General features: G+C 44.5%; 1 protein-coding gene across 7 annotated transcripts; it reads right to left on the reverse strand.

Annotated features, from left to right (window-relative positions):
• Positions 1-14,227: 14,227 nt before the first annotated feature.
• On the reverse strand, positions 14,228-19,753 carry LOC140826826 (ubiquitin domain-containing protein DSK2b-like). 7 transcript variants are annotated; one of them, XM_073189352.1, is made up of 8 exons: positions 19,422-19,753; positions 17,253-18,008; positions 16,395-16,525; positions 16,194-16,307; positions 15,576-15,631; positions 14,817-14,845; positions 14,596-14,685; positions 14,228-14,509 (listed from the first exon to the last, which is right to left on the reverse strand). In XM_073189352.1, the coding sequence occupies exons 1-8, from the start codon at positions 19,636-19,638 to the stop codon at positions 14,361-14,363; spliced, it is 1,542 nt and encodes a 513-aa protein (XP_073045453.1). In that variant the 5' UTR covers positions 19,639-19,753; the 3' UTR covers positions 14,228-14,360. The 7 variants fall into 7 exon arrangements, 6 of the variants coding, with proteins under 6 accessions (XP_073045453.1, XP_073045448.1, XP_073045441.1 ...); XM_073189347.1 differs by having other exon boundaries at positions 14,823-14,845; positions 16,395-16,600; positions 19,422-19,752; XM_073189340.1 differs by having other exon boundaries at positions 16,395-16,600; positions 19,422-19,752.
• Between the last annotated feature and the right edge of the window lie 44 nt (positions 19,754-19,797).

The raw sequence follows: 19,797 nt of genomic DNA on the forward strand, positions 1-19,797 counted from the left end.
ATATGACACGTATATATATTCACCAAGCCATGAACACTTCACACACAAGCAGAGCCGTCAAAATGGGTCCGGTTCGTCGAGTTAGCTCCATCCCACCATGAAAAATTAGCGGGTTGGATCATGGTTTAGTGACCCATTTGGAGACGAGCATAAACCGAGTAACCCAAATGTGCCATGGGGTTGGGGCGGCGTGGCACGGGTCAAAGGAGGCCGGCTCGCCAGCTTTTTTAAAAGAATAACTTTTTTATATATATGATACCCTTGTAAGAGCCCGGGTCATGGATGACCCGGAATATCAAATGGATTCCCAAATTCGAGTGAGTCTGCAGATGAATTCTTCTGGAGCCGGGCAGGTGAAAGCCCATGCTCTACTCTCCGGGCAATCTTAGGCTCGGGCTCTTGTATAAATCTCCAGGGATGCATTCTACCCGGCCACCTCGGTATGAGCACCGCACTCGAGTATACTAACAGAATAGGATGTGGGCGACTGTCCCATCTCTGACACCGTGCCGATGAGTTGACATGTCAGAATATAGGGTGTGCTCAGCCGTCCTACTATAATTAGTAGCTAGGTAGCACGGAGAACGAGGTCATCATTACTCCTCATATTATAAATACCAGGTTTTCTCTTTACATTTGGAGGGGATTCATTCATTCATTCACACCAATCACACAGCCATCACTTGGCTACATTGGTTTTATTGCTTGAGTACCCTGCTGACTTAAGCATCGGAGTGGTCACGCCGGACACCCCTCCGGCGCCCATTCACGAGTTCCTTTCATTGTGTGCAGGTTACAGCTGAAGCCATATTACGGAGATATATCTCATTGCTCTTATTCCCATCATTATATTGATAGCAGATCCGGTGGAGCTCCCGACCCGGCTCACCCATTTCACCAGGATCGCATCATTGGTCGGCCGCGTGTATTTCAACATCATTAAATGCCTCCCTCGCTTCGAGATATCAGAAGAGAAGTCATACCAGAACTCTGGTGCTATGTCCTGAATCAACCACTCGAGAGATGGGCTGTCCTGACCCGGGCATCGCTCATGGGCCTGACCCATGACCCTAGCATTCCCGGGATCAACTGCCCGGGACATATTGGGGTATCATCACTCCTTCCTTAAATAGTCGGGCTAGAGTCTACTCGCTGTCCCGATTAGTCCCTTGTGCCCGGTCAGGAAAGCCATTCTGATACACCTTCTGGACTGAGCATAGCTACACAGACGTCGGTGTATGGTGAAGACTCGCGATGTACATCAATCAATCATACCTCCCACGTTTTTATGTTTTCGAGGATGATTTATCGCAATATTTCGATAGGCGTGTACGTCTTTTCAACTTTCTGGTGCAATTCCCAATGTCCGTCCTGACCGTCTATGTATCCAAGGATTCGACGGTTGTGATTAGCCCCTTGCTATTATAAATATAGCAACATCTTTTTTATTTTTTCCAAGTTACCATTAAATAGTTGGTCACAAGAGTCAAATGGCGAGCTCCAGTAATCCGTCGAATTCAGATATGGAAGAAGTCTCGTGGCGATTAGTTGAGAAGAAGAAAACCGAGATAGAAGATGAAGTGTTCCATAAGATTGTTCGTTACTGGGAGAAACTTCAGAAATTACAACTTCTCCACGAGACCGGAGAAGCTAATGCTTCTAGACTGGTGGTAAAGATGGAGAAGTATCGGGAATGTCTGAACGTGACTGAAGAGGTGAACATCTTCGAGGGTGATTACATCTACCAGCTGATGTTGCTTAAGGAGATGAAAATCCTCTCGGGCATTACAAGCACCGAGGGCTTCCTCAAGTCTTCCCCAAATGAGCTAAGGAAATGGAAAACCATGTGGATACTCTTTGTAGAAGAAGAATACTCCGCTGTAATTAGTAGAAATGCTAGCAAGTGAATAAAGTTATTCTTCTGTTTCATCCTTGCTTTGTATTTTTAAGATCTGGCATGAGTCTTTATTACTGAATATCTGCTGAACAAACCAAACAAAAGTATCCCCACGGTAATGGTTGATCACCGGCTTTGCTTTGAAACATTACGTTGGGCCCTGACAATCTCTTAGAGAGGATACGAAGCTCCAAGGTTTGTGATATCCGGGTAGTCAGAATGATGCATGCATTATCATTGAATATTATCTCGGGAAACCTTTCATATTCGGGGTCGTTTTGATAACTGCATCCGCCTTTTGGTCTACCCCACGTAATTTTCGAGGCCCTTATTAATCGCCCACGTGCACTGGTCTTAATGGCTATGATACATTCTCCTTCCCAATAAATGACGGCATGCTTTAATTAACCTTAGGCTCTTCACATTCCCTCATCCCAAACGTCTTTTCCTCCCTTTCCTATAAATAAATTGGTGGATAAGATGCACCCATACCAATCAGAACAATGTCGAGCTCCAGCGACTCCAGCACTTGCAGCAGTGCCATCTCTTCTGTTGGTGTGCAAAGTCAAATCCCAGCGGAGTTACGTCCCTATGTAGAGCTTTTCAAAAAGAATGTCGATGAGTACATTCTGGCCAAAGTCGTATGTACCTGGCATAAGCTTCAATTCATCGGCCTTCTTTATTTGAACGGCACAGTCCTCACTCGTTCTCAAAGGATGGTGACGAGGAAATACAGGCGGGAACTAGGGGTATCCCGCATTGAAGAGTTGCTGACTGACCAAAACCTGCTGCATGCCATGTTGTGGAAGGAATGGCGGCATCTAAATAAGGTCTCGAGCACTGATTCCTTTGTCAATCTTGGCATTCAAGAAGTTACTGACTGGATGGATGAGTGGAAAGGTCGAGTGGCCACTGAAATTTCTGTAATAAGACGCCGACCATTCCCTTAATGAAAATTTAGACAATTAATTCCTGCGTCTTCTTTTAATTCCTTGCAAATGTTTTAACACCAGCTAAACTAATCATCAATCCGAAAACCGAAAAAGGTAGGCCTAAACATATCCGAACGTCGGGTCCCATGCTGTCCGGGCCTTTTAGCCGGGTGATGGGATCCTCTGCTCCCGAGTTACCTCGTAAGAGGCCGGGACTTGGCATGTTTTCTTTCTTGATTGTGATAAAAGGATTCTATCGGGGCGTATTACCTCTTTACCTTTTTCACGCATGGATATAAAAGAATAGTCATATGATAAATCGGTAAGTCCCAATCTGAGTATAGTGGGTATTCCTTCGATAACTTTAGTTCTTCCGGGATCTGAATAAGGCCGAGATATGGCATTATCCCAATCCCTCTCTTCGCTTTTTCAGTCAATCATTGCGCAGTCATAATGATAGAATTCTGAGGACGTGTTGTCAGAGCCCGTACGTATTCTCAGCTACCATGGCGCCTCGATTTGAGCAACTGTCTTTTCAATTTTCCCGCCGAATGATGCCGCTCAACTTCCAAGGCTAATCTAGCCCGTCCAATCTATGCCAGATCAACGGCATAAATTCCATCTTACCCTTATATATAGCGATCCATCGCTTTTTCTAAAAATCACTTGCAAATTTATTCTTCGGCGAAGCCCTGCTTGTTTTCTTCCTCGGTCTTCTCTGTAGATTTCTCCGGCGATCTCTCCGACTATCAACCATCACCCTCAATTCCTCTCAGTAAGTCTCTCTTTTCTGTGTCTTATTTGCTTCTTTTCCATCATGTCCAATTCCACTTCTTCTACCTCGGGCAAAAATGCTAGGGGCCTATCGGAGGACAATTCTCCCACCCCTTCTGACCAGTCTGTTCAGATTCCGAGGGGTATTCCTACTATCCCCTCTCGATCCTTGTCCAAGAAGACTGCTAAAGCGTCTTCTTCCCGACCCCTGGGCTCCCCGAGTAGAGGGAAGGGTAAAATAACAGGGCCCTTCTGGTTTTCTACGGTGTCTTCCACTCTCCGTCCGGGTAGTTTAGGAGACATTCGGTCCCTGGGGGCTATTCCTTCTACTTATGACATTAGGATTCCCGGACCTACTGACCATCCTGATACTCCTCCCCTCGGATACCACGCTTTCTTCCTTGAGCAGCTTAGGAGCGGTCTCCGTTTCCCGGTTCATCATTTCTTTGAAGGAGTTGCTCGATTTTTTAACCTTCCTCTTAATCATCTTCATCCCAATGCTTTTCGTATTATGGCAGCTACTTTTGTTTTGTTCCGCATGAAACTTATTCCCATTAACTCCTCCGTCTTTCACTATTTTTATTCCTGTCGATTTAATGACGGGGTTTTTTCTTTTATGGCCCGGATGCACTATCGGTTTTTAACCGACATCCCTTCTTCTTTGAAGGGATGGAAAACAAAATTTTTCTTTCTGAAATTTCCGACTCTCCCCACCTGTGCTTTGGGGTTTCTTCCTTCCATGCCTAAACAACCTGAGCTTCCCCGAGATTTCAAACTTCTTCCTCCTTTTACTGATGCCTGGGATGCTTTAGGAAAGCAATCCTTCTTATCTTCAGTGCTGATTGGGTCGAACAATCTGGCCTATTACGGGATCGGGTCCCGGCCTGAAGACCCTGTAGATCAGATCATCGACGAGTTTGATCAACCCGGGTCGCAGGCGGGTAAATCGCTTTTCTTGGCTTTTTTTTTTTTTTTTTTTTTTTGGCGACTTTACCTTGCTGACCCACTGTGTTCTTGATGTAGCCGAAGAAGACATGATCAAAGCAAGCTTTCTAGAGGCTGCTGCTCAGAGGAAAGCGGAGCAAAAGAGGATTAGAGCGGAGAAAAGGGCGAAGGAAGCCCAGGAACAGGAGGAGTGCCGGGCCAGGGAGGCGGCCGAAGCTGGTGAATTGGAAGCACGCCGTGCTAGGGAGGCAGCTGAAGCTCAAGAAACAGAAGAACACAGAGCCAGCGAGGCAGATTTGGCCCGGGAAGCAGAGAGTAATGCCCAAGCAGGGGCCAGTTCTCCCAGGGTGGGGCCTATCTCTTCGGGAGGGGAGGAAGACTCAACTTCCCTGAACCGTCGCAAGAGGAGAGCCACCACGGAGCCACGGGTGGAGACGGTAGTGGTGGAAGATGAGCCCGAGGGGATGACCCCTTCCCCTGCTTTGGCTGATCCTTCTACAGGCACTTCGGCGACGAGGCCTCTGGTTCTACCCAATATTTTTGGGGATACCATCAGTTCAGATCTACTAGGAGTGATCGGGAGCTTCCTCCGACCTGACGAGGTGGCACATCTTCAGGGAATGCACCCTAATATGCTCCTAAGCGAAGGAGCGGCCCGGACCTTCTCGGTAAGTTCATTTTTTTGGGTTCCCTCTCCCTTGCTTCTTCCTTTCTCCTGCAAATTTTCCTGACCTTTTCATTACCAGGGTTTACAAATGTTACTTCATGGGCATGAACGAGTGGCGAAGATAGCCAAGAGAGCTAATGCCCAAACCAAGGCCGCTCAGGGAGCGCATGGTCAGCTCCAAGAGGAAGTAAGCCGGATCAGGGAAATTCATGAGAATGTCCTGGCCCGGGAGAAGGCCATTTGGCAACAGCAGATGGATCTGCTTCAGGCAAACTTATCTGTTGTTCGGGCGGAGGCGCAGTCGGCCAGGGCAGAAGCAGAATCCTCCCGGGCTCGTGCCGAGGATTTCGAGGCGATGGCTGCTGAGGCTAGAGAAGGGATGCTGGCTGCCAGAGAAGATGCAGAATACCACCGGGTCCGGGCTGAGGACTTTCAGGCGGCAGTGGCTCTTTTGAGGAAGACCCAGACAGAGCAGATGTCACACTTCCTGAAGTCTTCGGATTTTAAACGAATGCTGGCCAGAAAAGCTTTCCCGTACTTTGAACAAGGCTTTAACAAGTGTTTGGAGCAATTCAAGGAAGCTGGCCTGGTTCCAGCGGATATGGAAGATTTCCCAGATTTGGAGAAGGCTGTTGCATCTCTCCCAGACGATGACAAGGAAGATATGGATAAGCGGGACCCTCCTGCGGAATAAACAACTCTCTTTTTTTTTTTTTTTTTTTTTGTAACCCCTTTCCTCTGATCTATGTATGCATGTTTCTTTTTTTCGATTTTGCTCCCTTTAGAAAAATTTCGTAATTTCGATTGCTAAATGGGATACGGTTTACCCGGGTTGGGTATAAGTCCTAAAAGATAATCCGGGGTACGGGTCCATCCGGCCAGGGTACGGGTCCCTGGGCTTAAAAGATTATCCGGGGTACGGGTCCACCGGGCCAGGGTACGGGTCCCTGGACTTAAAAGATTATCCGGGGTACGGGTCCACCGGGCCAGGGTACGGGTCCCTGGACTTAAAAGATTATCCGGGGTACGGGTCCACCGGGCCAGGGTACGGGTCCCTGGACTTAAAAGATTATCCGGGGTACGGGTCCACCGGGCCAGGGTACGGGTCCCTGGACTTAAAAGATTATCCGGGGTACGGGTCCACCGGGCCAGGGTACGGGTCCCTGGACTTAAAAGATTATCCGGGGTACGGGTCCACCGGGCCAGGGTACGGGTCCCTGGACTTAAAAGATTATCCGGGGTACGGGTCCACCGGGCCAGGGTACGGGTCCCTGGACTTAAAAGATTATCCGGGGTACGGGTCCACCGGGCCAGGGTACGGGTCCCTGGACTTAAAAGAATTCTTTCGAGTAATTTCCTTCATTCAGTGTAGAAATAATAGATACAAATGTTTCTTAAGCATAATACTTCTTTAAATGAAAAGCATTCCATGGTCTTTTAAGAACACGTCCTTGAGGATCTTCGAGATAATAGGCCGTACCAGAACTGACTTTTCTGATTACTTTGAAAGGCCCTTCCCATTTGGCTTCTAGCTTCCCCACATCACCCACCGGTTTAACTTTTTTCATAACCAGATCTCCCACGTGAAAATCACTTCTTCGGACGTGCTTGTTATAGGATTTTATGATCCTGTTGCGATAAGCTTCCATCCGGATGACCGCCCGATCTCTTTTTTCTTCCACAAGGTCGAGCTCCAGGGCTCGAGATAAGTCATTGTTGCTCGAATAGGATTCCACTCGAGTGGAAGATTGCCCGATTTCTACTGGCAAGACTGCTTCAGATCCATAAACCAGACCATATGGGGTTTCCCGAGTAGATGTCCGAGGAGTAGTCCGATAAGCCCATAAGACGCTGGGTAATTCTTCTACCCAATCTTTTCCTTTCCCCTGCAACCGGGCTTTCAAAGCTTGCACGATGATCCTGTTGGTTACCTCTGTCTGGCCATTGGCTTGAGGGTAGGCTACTGAGGTAAAAGATTGCATAATCTTCATTTCCTGACACCAAGAGGTAATCTTTTTTCCTTGGAATTGTCTGCCATTGTCTGAAATCAATTTCCTGGGGATGCCATATCGGCAGACAATGTTTTTCCATAAGAATTTCATGATTTCATCCTCGGTGATTCTTGCCAACGGCTCGGCTTCTACCCATTTAGAAAAATAATCCACGGCTACCAGGAGGAACTTCTTCTGGGCGCGAACTGGCGGAAAGGGACCCACGATGTCCAATCCCCATTGGTCAAAAGGGCATGATGCGGAGATCGGTTGCATGTTAGCAGTTGGGCGGTGGTGGAAATTAGAGTGATGTTGACAACCTTGGCATTTCTGGACGAGCCGGGCAGCATCTTGGTTTACTTGGGGCCACCAAAATCCTGCTAAAATAACCTTCCGCGATAGAGCCGTTCCCCCGAGATGTTCCCCACAACATCCCTCATGTATTTCCCGAAGGACATACTCTGTCTCTTCCCCCGATAGGCACTTGAGTAAGGGGCCCTGAAAGGATCGCCTATATAAAACATCATTTAAAAGGGCAAATCGGGGTACCTGCTTCCTGATCTTTACAGCTTGGGTCCGGTCTTCTGGAAGTTTTCCCTCCTTTATATATTCTATGAGAGGAGTCACCCAAGAGTCTTCTCTCAGCGGGGGTGTTTCTTCTTCAAGCGAAGATACGAGCTTCGAACAATAGAGAATCTCCCGGGTGCTTACTTCTGTCAAGGAAGCCGCCAATTTAGCCAATGTGTCGGCTTCGGTGTTTTCTTCCCAGGGAATCTGTTCGATACTCCAGTCTGTGAAGGATGACGCTTGAGAAGTGATAAGATTCAAGTACTTGAGCATCTTTTCATTCTTAACTTCGTAAGCTCCCTTAATTTGTTGAGTAATCAGCTGGGAGTCGGAATAAATGATGATTCGGGATGCCCCAATCTCTCGGGCAGCACGCAACCCTGCCAAGACAGCTTCGTATTCTGCTTCATTATTCGTGACCCTAAAGTCAATCCTTAAAGCCAATTTAATCCTTTCTTCGAGTGGGGAGATCAAGACGACCCCCACTCCGCATCCTGCTATGTTTGAAGCGCCATCAACAAATACCCTCCACACTTTTTCTTCCTCGGGCTGGATCATTTCTGTTAAGAAATCTGATAGCGCTTGTGCTTTTATTGCAGCCCGGGGTTTATACTCAATATCGTATTCCCCGAGTTCTACAGTCCATTTGATCATCCTCCCCGAGACCTCTGCATGAGTCATAATTCTGCCGAGAGGAGAATTAGTGAGGACCACAATGGGATGTGATAGGAAATACGGTCTCAACTTTCGAGCAGTCATTACCAAAGCTAGAGCAATCTTTTCTAATTCACTGTATCTCATTTCGGCTCCGCGAAGGGCGTGACTGACATAGTAGACAGGCTTCTGATCGGTCCCTTCTTCCTTGACGAGCACGGAACTAACAGCAATTTCGGTGGCTGAGAGATAGACCCACAATTTTTCTCCGGGCTCGGGTTTTGCTAAGACAGGCAATTCAGCCAAGTGTTTTTTCAAATTTTGAAAGGCCTGCTCGCAGTTATCATCCCAGCCGAATTTCTGTGCTTTCCTCAGAACTTGAAAGAAAGGATAGCTACGGTGTGCAGATCGGGAAATGAAGCGTGATAAGGCTGCAATTTTCCCTGTCAGTTTTTGCACATCTCGAACCGACTGAGGAGAGGGCATATCCATGATGGCCCTGATTTTTTCTGGGTTGACTTCGATTCCTCGATCCGTGACCATGAACCCCAAGAATTTGCCACTCTTAACCCCAAACACACATTTGGCCGGGTTAAGTTTTATCCTGTACTGCTTCAAAGTGGCGAAGGTTTCGATCAGATCATCGATGAAATGGGTGACTTCTCGGGTTTTAATCAAAATGTCATCCACATATACTTCAATATTTCGGCCTATCTGTTTTTGAAAGACAAGATTCATCAGTCGTTGATATGTAGCCCCTGCATTTTTTAGTCCAAAAGGCATTACAACATAGCAGAAAGTTCCCCCAGACGTGACGAAACTAGCTTTGTCTTGATCTTCTGTAGCTAAAGGGATCTGATGATATCCCTGATATGCATCCAAAAAACTCAAGATTTCACACCCAGAAGTGGAATCGACTAGCTGATCAATCCGAGGGAGTGGGTAACAATCCTTCGGGCAAGCTTTATTCAGATCTCTGAAATCTACACACATTCTCCATTTCCCAGCAGACTTTGGGACGAGAACTACATTCGATAGCCAAGAAGGGAAATGGACTTCCCTAATTTGTCCAGCCCTCAGCAATGCTTCGACCTGTTTTTCAATTATTTTATCTTTCTCCGGGCCGAAATGTCGCTTTTTTTGCTTAATTGGCCGGGACCCTGGGAGGATATTTAGTCTATGCTCGGCCACTTGGGGCGAGATCCCGGTCAGTTCCTGCTGAGACCAAGCAAAGATATCGGCATTAGTTTTTAAACATTGCAAGAGTTTTACCCGGGTGGTGGCGCAGATGTCCCGAGCTATCCGGATAGTCTTTCCCGACTCGATCTCCACCGATTCTTGCTCTTCTTCCGATCAATTCGGACTGTTTCTCCATAACATCTTCGAGAAGAGGGCTGGTCGCCCTTGACTTCTCCGACCTGTCCTTTCACTGGGAATTTGATCTTTTGGTGGTACGTCGAGGCCACTGCTCTCATTTCATTCATGGCTGGTCTCCCTATGATGACATTATATGAAGATGGGGCGTCCACCACTGTGAAAGTAGTTATGACAGTTTTTTTCAAGTCTCCAGTGCCCAGAGTCAGGGGTAGAGCAATTTCCCCTTCTGGATACACGGCGTGCCCAGCGAACCCGAACAGGGCGGTTTCCACAGTTTCCAGCTGGTATTCATGCAGATCCATTTGGATGAGGGCATCTTTGAAAATAACATTGACAGAGCTCCCATTATCCACGAAAATTCTTAACACGTCATAATTGGCGATGCGGGCCTGAATGACCAGCGCATCATTGTGAGGTAAACTCACTCCTTGGAGATCTTCTGGTCCAAAGCTTATAATCGGCTCGTCTCTTCTTTTATTATCAACTTCTAGACACTCCCTCCTACCCCTTGCCTTCCTTGCCCGATTAGAGTCGCCATCAGTAGCTCCCCCTGAAATCATTTTGATTACTCCTCGACTCGGAGAAGGATCCTCTCCTCCCACTGGCTTGATTCTCTCTTCCCGGGTACTCGTTTCTCCTCCTCGTCTTCCACTTGAAGTGCTCATCGTTCTTTGGGGAATATTCAGCGATGAACGTCTGGACAACCAGGGATATGTCCCGGGCAGTTGATCCCGGGAATGCTAGGGTCATGGGTCAGGCCCATGAGCGATGCCCGGGTCAGGACAGCCCATCTCTCGAGTGGTTGATTCAGGACATAGCACCAGAGTTCTGGTATGACTTCTCTTCTGACATCTCGAAGCGAGGGAGGCATTTAATGATGTTGAAATACACGCGGCCGACCTATTAACATTAATGAGTGACTGGACAGATGGGATATGACCAATACATGATTTGACACGTCAGAACAATAGGGTGTAATCAGCCGCCCTAGTATATTTAATGCGCACGTCCCAAAAAACGAGGTCATCATTATTTCCTCTACTATAAATACCAGGTTTTGCATTTATTCCTTCATTCAGATATTAATGAACATTTAACACACTCATTTATTGCACACCAATATCACAGCCATCACTTGGCTACATTGGTTTCTTGTTTGAGTACCCTGCTGACTTAAGCATCGGAGTGGCCACGCCGGGGACCCCCTCCGGCGCCCATTCACGTGGTTGTTTTTCTTATTGGCAGATCTTTCAAAGGTCAACGAAGAATCTTCTTCCCAGTCCGCCGTCTTAGCTCATATTTCTTCCCGTATTCTTGATAGCTTACCTGGTAGAGTTACCGACCCGACTCCACTGTTCGACCCGGGTGGCATCATTGGCGCCGTCTGTGGGAAACTTGAGCTCAAGACGTAGATATGGTTTCCATTCGAAGCAAGTCCGACCTTGCTCGGCACCACAGTAAGCCCAACTCTCCTTGGCAAACATAGAAGTCCGACCAGCTCGGCATTCAGATCTTATATGTGGATTTTATATGAGCTCGAAGCTCAGCAGCTATTCCGGATTGACGTGGAAGAGTATTTGCTATGTACTCAGTAGCATACAGCTGTAGTCTAGCTCAACTAGAGAATTTCACTCTACCGAAAATGAATTCGGATTCAGTATTTCCAGGTTAGTGATTTGGTTTTTAATAAAACTAATATAGCAGGAGAAACAAAATCTTTTAAGTCCGGGAGATACTAGGCCCCGGCACTCATATTCAGAGCCCGGGAGGTATGAGGCCCCGGCATCCGGCACTCATATTCAAAGTCCGGGAGATACTAGGCCCCGGCACTCATATTCAGAGCCCGGGAGGTATGAGGCCCCGGCATTCGGCACATTATATTAAGTCCAGGGATCCATACCCTGGCTCGGGGCTCCGTACCTCGACCATTTATGAAGGCCAGGGCTCCGCACCCTGGTTATCTATTAAGCCCAGGGTTCTCAAACCTGGCTCGGGGCTTCGTACCTCGACCATTGATGAAGGCCAGGGCACCACACCCTGGTTATCTATTAAGTCCAGGGATCCGTACCCTGGCTCGGGGCTCCGTACCCCGACCATTCATGAAGGCCCAGGCTCCGCGCCTTGGTTATTTATAAGCCCAGGGTTCTCAAACCCTGGCTCGGGGCTCCGTACCTCGACCATTTATGAGGGCCAGGGCTCCGCACCCTGGTTATCTATTAAGCCCAGGGTTCTCAAACCTGGCTCGGGGCTCCGCACCTCGACCATTCATGAAGCCAAGGCTCCGCACCTTGGTTATTGATAAGCCCAGGGCACTACACCCTGGCTCGGGGCTCCGTACCTCGACCATTTATGAAGGCCAGGGCTCCGCACCCTGGTTATCTATTAAGTCCAGGGATCCGTACCCTGGCTCGGGGCTCCGTACCTCGACCATTTATGAAGGCCAGGGCTCCGCACCCTGGTTATCTATTAAGTCCAGGGATCCGTACCCTGGCTCGGGGCTCCGCACCTCGACCATTCATGAAGCTAAGGCTCCGCGCCTTGGTTATCTATTAAGTCCAGGGATCCGTACCCTGGCTCGGGGCTCCGCACCTCGACCATTCCAAGTCCCGGGACCTGCTCCCCGGCCCAAGGCTCCGCACCTTGGTTATTCAGTAAGTCCGAGAGACAAAAGGCCTCGGCATCTTATCTCAAGTCCATGAGGCACGATACTCCGGCATTACTTCTCATTTCTAGGAGACATGAAGCCCCCGATGCCTTTATAGAACAAGATTGATTATCTCTTTGGGAATCCAAGCATGACTGATCGGGACAGCGAGTATGACTCTAGCCCGACTATTTAAGGGATGTGTGATGATACCCTTGTAAGAGCCCGGGTCATGGATGACCCGGAATATCAAATGGATTCCCAAATTCGAGTGAGTCTGCAGATGAATTCTTCTGGAGCCGGGCAGGTGAAAGCCCATGCTCTACTCTCCGGGCAATCTTAGGCTCGGGCTCTTGTATAAATCTCCAGGGAGGCATTCTACCCGGCCACCTCGGTATGAGCACCGCACTCGAGTATACTAACAGAATAGGATGTGGGCGACTGTCCCATCTCTGACACCGTGCCGATGAGTTGACATGTCAGAATATAGGGTGTGCTCAGCCGTCCTACTATAATTAGTAGCTAGGTAGCACGGAGAACGAGGTCATCATTACTCCTCATATTATAAATACCAGGTTTTCTCTTTACATTTGGAGGGGATTCATTCATTCATTCACACCAATCACACAGCCATCACTTGGCTACATTGGTTTTATTGCTTGAGTACCCTGCTGACTTAAGCATCGGAGTGGTCACGCCGGACACCCCTCCGGCGCCCATTCACGAGTTCCTTTCATTGTGTGCAGGTTACAGCTGAAGCCATATTACGAAGATATATCTCATTGCTCTTATTCCCATCATTATATTGATAGCAGATCCGGTGGAGCTCCCGACCCGGCTCACCCATTTCACCAGGATCGCATCAATATATATTTTTCATTATTTTTTGTGAATTGTTGCATCATTACACTTATTTTTAAAATTTGTTTTTTAGAAATTTGAAAATAGCATTTGATGTGTTTTTAATGTCTTAAAATTTTTATAATTAAATTTCTATTCATGTTATTCACATTATATGAGTATATGATTTTTTATACAAAATATACTCGTTGACATCAAAATTGTATATGATTTGTTCGATTATGATATTTATATTTGTTAATGTGTAACAATGCTCGTATTTTTGTTTGAAATATCAAGTATTAGTGTTGCTTTTATATTTTTTAAATTTTTGACGGGCTGGCTCGTCTAACCAATAACCTGTAGCTGGTTGAGATTTTTCCAACCCGCCGGATTGGCGATCCGTCCCACCCGTTTGATGACGGGACAGGACGGCCGTTTGACAACTCCAAGTAATTACACATAATTAAATAAGCTGAAATGTGTGCGCAAGCCATTCTTGTTTTATAATCTTAAATTGATTATCTAATATTTTACCGCTTGTTAACGTTAATGAGTACGACCATGAGCCTGTCATACGAATGACAAAAATAATATTCAACAAAACAGATTTGTGTTTATTACTGCCGATGCAACATGCTTAATTTGCAGCAGCATGTGTCAATGACATATGCATAATACTTTCGACAATCCAAGAAATCGTGGACCTCAAAATAAAAATCAGATTTGATTCATGAAAATTGTTGTAAGCGTATTTCGTGTGTAATAATTTCGCTTGAGTTCCATATTGTATCGTGTACTTGTTTTTGCCAGATGAGTCTATTTGGCACAACTAATAAAAAATATATATACCAACAGCACAAACTTTTTGAAAAATTCACCATTAGAAAGATATGTATTCCAAGTTTGTCAAGTATGGGGTACGGTACTTCCAGCACACAAGTAAATTGTTTTTATTCTCATGTCTCAAAACCCAAACTGGTCTGATATATGACATCTGCCGTAACATTTACTCTTACAATCGCCAGTGCCAAGGCCCAAGAACAAAAATATACATAACACTGTCGCGACACTATCGACCAGGATTCCCCAAAAGTCGTTCCACAGCTGCGTGAACATTTCCTGATGTAGCGCGCAGTGCTCTGATATTCTCTTCAGTGTCAAAAAAACCCATCTCTTGCAGCTGTGACAGCTGTGTTGAATACAGTTCCTCCGGGGGCACTGCAGGAACAAGAAAATTTCAATGTTGAGTTGTGATAGAAAGGAACCGTGTATCAGTCAAAAAAAGGTGAGATGAGAGTTTTAACCATCAGGCGCATTTGAAGCAGTCAAACTACCAGCTCCCAGACCACCAAACATGTTCATCAGCATGTCTAAACCCATATTATTTTGAATGCCTGCATTCACAAACACGCACCGGAAGACTACAGTTGCATGGGCACAAATGTACATATGAATATACAAGTACCTATCAGCTATTGACAACGTTTACACAATTGTAAGATTTACAGTTTATATTGCTTCATACCTCTACCTTGATCAGTGTGAACACCTCCCCTGAGAAAAAGAACACGAAAGTTTTAAGAAAATACTACAGAAAGTAGGAATTAACATACACTTCAATAAAAATGCTAAAAGTAATATGTTAGACAAGAGCATAAACAAAAATAGAAAGGGTTTATGTACGAGGACAAAAGGCACCCCCACAAGTTGATATCAGATAAATTTTGGAAATAATCTTTGCATCAATGTTTCAAACCAAGATAAAATCAATGTAGACAAAATCAGAAGCTAAAAAAAAGTCACAATCTAATCAATGATGGCACCTCACTACATGGCCATCCCTCAACAATTAGTTTGAAGGTCAATCAGCAACCGATCTAAACCCGAATATATAAATCTTGCAAGTAATATCCATGATGGAGAAAAACATCAGGTTTGTTAACCGACATGGAACTTGTATCAAAATGAACCATGAAGATTGAAGTTCACATAATATTAGATAACTCATAAGCAGGTGTTTAAATTACATCCCTGCGGGTATTGAAACGAGACTAATGCTTTTAGCAAGGGCCAAAAAAACCAGGGAACTCCATTATCTATTACACAGAATTACTCGAGGAAAAAAGGTTATCAGGTTCAATCAAGGACGACAGACATAAGTTGCATGATAATAACATGTAAAAGGATTTGCATGCCAATAAACATTGAAGTAGATAATTGGATTCAACAATCACTTATTTAAAAACTTTTGCCAAAAAGCTCAAAATCACTGTTTTCTACTCACGGGGTTGATTGCCGCCGACTAAGTTGAGAGAGTTGTTGCTGAAAAGCCATCATTTGCTGGCAAAAAAAATGTCTGGTAAGAAGAGAAAATGACAACAGTCTTACATCCTTCACTGAAACTCATAATGCTTTTGTGTGTGAGACTGTCTGTATGAATACACATCAACATATCTTGTCAAGAAGGTGTTGGAAATAAATAAACACTGAAATACCAATAATTGGCACAGGATGCAATAAATACTTATTTTGTAAAAACTATTTGGTTAGTCAGTGATTTAGTCCTGAATTGTCAAAGCATTTTCATGAAACAAATTGATTCCTGTTGTTAAAACTATCAATAACCTTACTAAGTAGTAAGTACATCAATAAAATGATAGCAATAGTGAATGTATACGTTCCTGAATGTTCTACAAAAATTATGTAACACTTAAGTAATTTATCATACACCTGCAAGCCATAAAAAACCATTCACAACATCTTTTTTCATATGGAAAACTCCTCACTCATCAGATTTTCAGACATCTGAAGTCTGAACATGAATATTTCGGCTGACAAAGCTGAAAAGGAAAAAAGAAAACCCAAGTGAAGAAAAGGTCAATAAAGGTCAATCGAGACATGCCTGCATCGTTTCAGGTGAGGTCAGTTCGCGTACAATTTCAGGGTTTTGCATCATTTCTCTTAACTGAGGGTTCACATCAAGTACAGAGCGAAGTTGAGGATTTAAGTTCAGGATCTGCAATCAGGTTGTAATTACAGGATGTTTTAAATCTACAGCAGGCTAACTTATCAATTCATACAGAACTGTGGCAGTGGTAAGTACTTGATCCAAGTATTGAGGATTAGAAAGAAAACTCTGCATCATCTGTGCCATGGCTGGGTTCTGCAATAACTGACCGAATGCTGAGGAATCCGGCATGCCCATTCGCTCCAATTCAGGAACACCGAGCCCTCCTAACCCAGGAATGGAAGGTAGTCTCGCATCATCAGTTGGATTAGATATTGAAGTATTATTTGTCTGAGAATTTCCTAAAATATCACATTCAGCAGCTCATATATAGTGCCCATTACTGATACACGGAAAGAAGACAAGAAACAAAAAGGCAATAGGATACAAATGACTTGGACCCTAATAAGATTAACAGGAGCATCCGTTGACAAATTTCTAACCCCTGAAGAAAGAATGGTCAAAGAAACTAGTCCTAACCAAAAGAGGATGTGAAGCAAGAAAGTTGAAATGCAAGGAAAACATAAATAAATGTTGTATCAATAAAATCATTAAGCACACCACAGCAGTTGAGAACATAAATCAAACTGCAGAAAAAAAAAAGTAGTACAGATTTGATAGGAATGAGATGAGGAAAAACCAAGCTCATTGAATAATGAAAAAAGAACAAGAACCGCCATTACTCCAGGTTAACCAGACTCAGAACCGAAAATGAAGAAAAACAAATTAGATATAAAATGCTAACTAGCAATAACGTCATGCTTAGGTCAGCTGCACTCAACACAAGGTTATGGCAGTACCTTACCAAAACAAAATTATAGCACAACTGAGCTAAATACTGACTTCGCCTAAATATGCCCTTAATTCTGCCTAGAAATTAAAAGTCACAGGAACTTTGATGCAAAACAGATCACTTAACATAACATTCACAGAAAAAAAAGGTTCTCATCTTACCGGAATTACTCCATGGGTTGGGAAGTGGATTTGCATTCGGGACCGTGGTTCCCGAGGCCATTTCAGTTTCGGTGTTTGCAGAATTAGATACTTCTCTGGTTTGAGTGGCATCCTGATTCCGCAAGAGGGCAGCAAAAGGGTTTGATCCTACATCAGCGCTAGCATCCATTGTTGTTGCATTCAAGAAGGGTTCCTGGACATTCTCATACATGCGTCTAAGCATATTAAATCCTTCGGGAGAAGATTCAATGTTACTCATGGCCCTGTCAGTGTTCCGCATCATCTCACGCATTAACTCGGGATTCCGAGCTGCTTCCAGGGTTTGTCTAAGGACTCCGGGATCGTTCAGAATATGGGCAAGTTCAGGATTCCGGTCAATGATCTCACGCATTTGAGGGTTACTCATGATTAAGCTGCGCATTATTTCAGGGTTGTTCATCAGGCTTTGAATTGCAGGGGAGTTAATTATCTCTCTCATCATGTTAGGATTCTGAGTAAGTTGTTGCTGCACCTGTTCAAACTCAGGGAGTCCAGTTCCAAATAATCTAGACACCCCAGAGCCACTAAGTGCCCCCAGATCAACCCCGGGGAAGAACGTAGCACCTGCATCAGCAATCCCAGAACTCCTACTACTGGGAGCAGGTGGAACACCAGTAGTACTGTTGGTGCTCTCAGAAGCAGCTGGAGCAGCAGAGTTTGGTGCTGCAGATGGTGCAGAACCACGAACCATATGAACTGTGTGATCAGCCTGCAAACCTGTTCATGACATGAAATAGACCAACAATAATCAAAATGAATGGAGAGATCAAGGATATGAGCAAGAGGATGGTCGCCGGATTGCTCAAGAGCAACCAAGGATGTAACAACTCTAAGTTGTATTTCCAAAGTATATGCACACATAGTTTAATTCTATCAACAGAAACATAAAAAAACAAGTTTACAAAAAAGAAAAAAACCAGAAGTGCTCATTAATCATGCATCAAAATCATAAATCAACAGGTGATGCTCATTAATTGCTTATCAATATCAACAGCACTTGCCCCCACAACACAAAAAACAATAATCTTTAGTCATTCTTAACAATTCCTAATTTGACAAAGAAATGAAATATCATCAATTTGCAAGCGTCCAACAAATCAAGATACCATATAATTGGAGAGCGTAAATCATTAACAATCATACCCTCACTATCCCCCTTGTGATATACACTACGTACAAATGAAAAGTCCTTTTTCATGAAGTAGGCTCTGAATTTACCATGTACCCATTATTCATCCAAATTTTGCAACACATGACCCTTTCGTAGTCATTGCATGCATATATAATAGATAATCTATCATCCAACAACATATGTGAAAGATGAAATGAACAAATTAAACTTAACAGAATCAATGGTAAATAAATGTTTGCACATACTCGATTTTTGCAGAACTACATGAAAACATATTATAAATTCTCAGTGGCAGAGTTGGGAGTTGAAAGTAGAACAGAAAAATGCCCAGTACTGTTAACATGCCTACACAACTTTCTCCTGGATATGGCCAACAAGTAGGTCAAAAGTGTGCAGCGTGCAGGCATCCAACTGATGAGACATTCTAGAGATAGAACATGCTTTTGGAGCAAAAAGATGAATCATATTTCTATTATTTCATAAGCCATATGTGGCGGTGTAATAATGCCAAAATTTTGCTTGTCGTATCTGGATACATATTTTTCTCTTTTAGCAGACAAAACCCTGGTGCTTTCCAAATGCAATCTCCACTGGCTAATGTTGAACTTTCATAACGTTTATCAATGTGCTACAATAAGGCTTTCAAAGACGGACAAATCAAAGTAAATGCCAATGCCATTCATCCGTCGCAAATTTATGCAATTAAAGACAAATGCTTCAACCATCCATTATTCAGAACTCTGATTCTACCAGAATTTATCCATTTGACACAAAAATATCCCACAAAATTCACCTCAAATGACAAGATCAACAATCAGGCCAGCTAAATAGAAACATCCAAGCACACAGATCACATGAAACATTCAACGAGTATTAATTCATCTGCTTCTACGTGATGTCGCACCCAAAAAAGGTCCAAAATACACATTGTTGCAACACGATTCCGTAAATTTAAATAAAAAGAGAAATTCGGAAAAACTCCATTACGAATGTTATACCGTATATGAGGAGGGTTTGGTCGTCTTTCAAGATCCGACCTTTGTAAATCAAACGCTGCTGTTCAGCTGGCACATCACAATTCTGCGCTAATACAGCTTTGAATTCCCCCACTGTGGACTGTAGAGTGGTTTGCACTGAAAACTTAGTGCCGTTGGAGCATCGAATGTTTACATTGACCTCTTCACCTCCGCTGGCGCAGACGCTCGACTCGCCCATTGAATTATTTTCGTCAAATTGAATCAACAAAAGAAAATTCTTTAACCCTAGTTTTTTCCTAACAGAGTGTTTGGCAACCTGTGTAGATTGCAAGGAAAAGGAGTAGAAATACACCGTTGAAAAAAATTTAGTAATGTTTTATTTCTTTTACTAGTAACG

Source organism: Primulina eburnea, chromosome 1 (genome assembly GCF_022965805.1).
Source record: "Primulina eburnea isolate SZY01 chromosome 1, ASM2296580v1, whole genome shotgun sequence".
In the NCBI taxonomy this organism is placed as follows: Eukaryota; Viridiplantae; Streptophyta; class Magnoliopsida; order Lamiales; family Gesneriaceae; genus Primulina; species Primulina eburnea.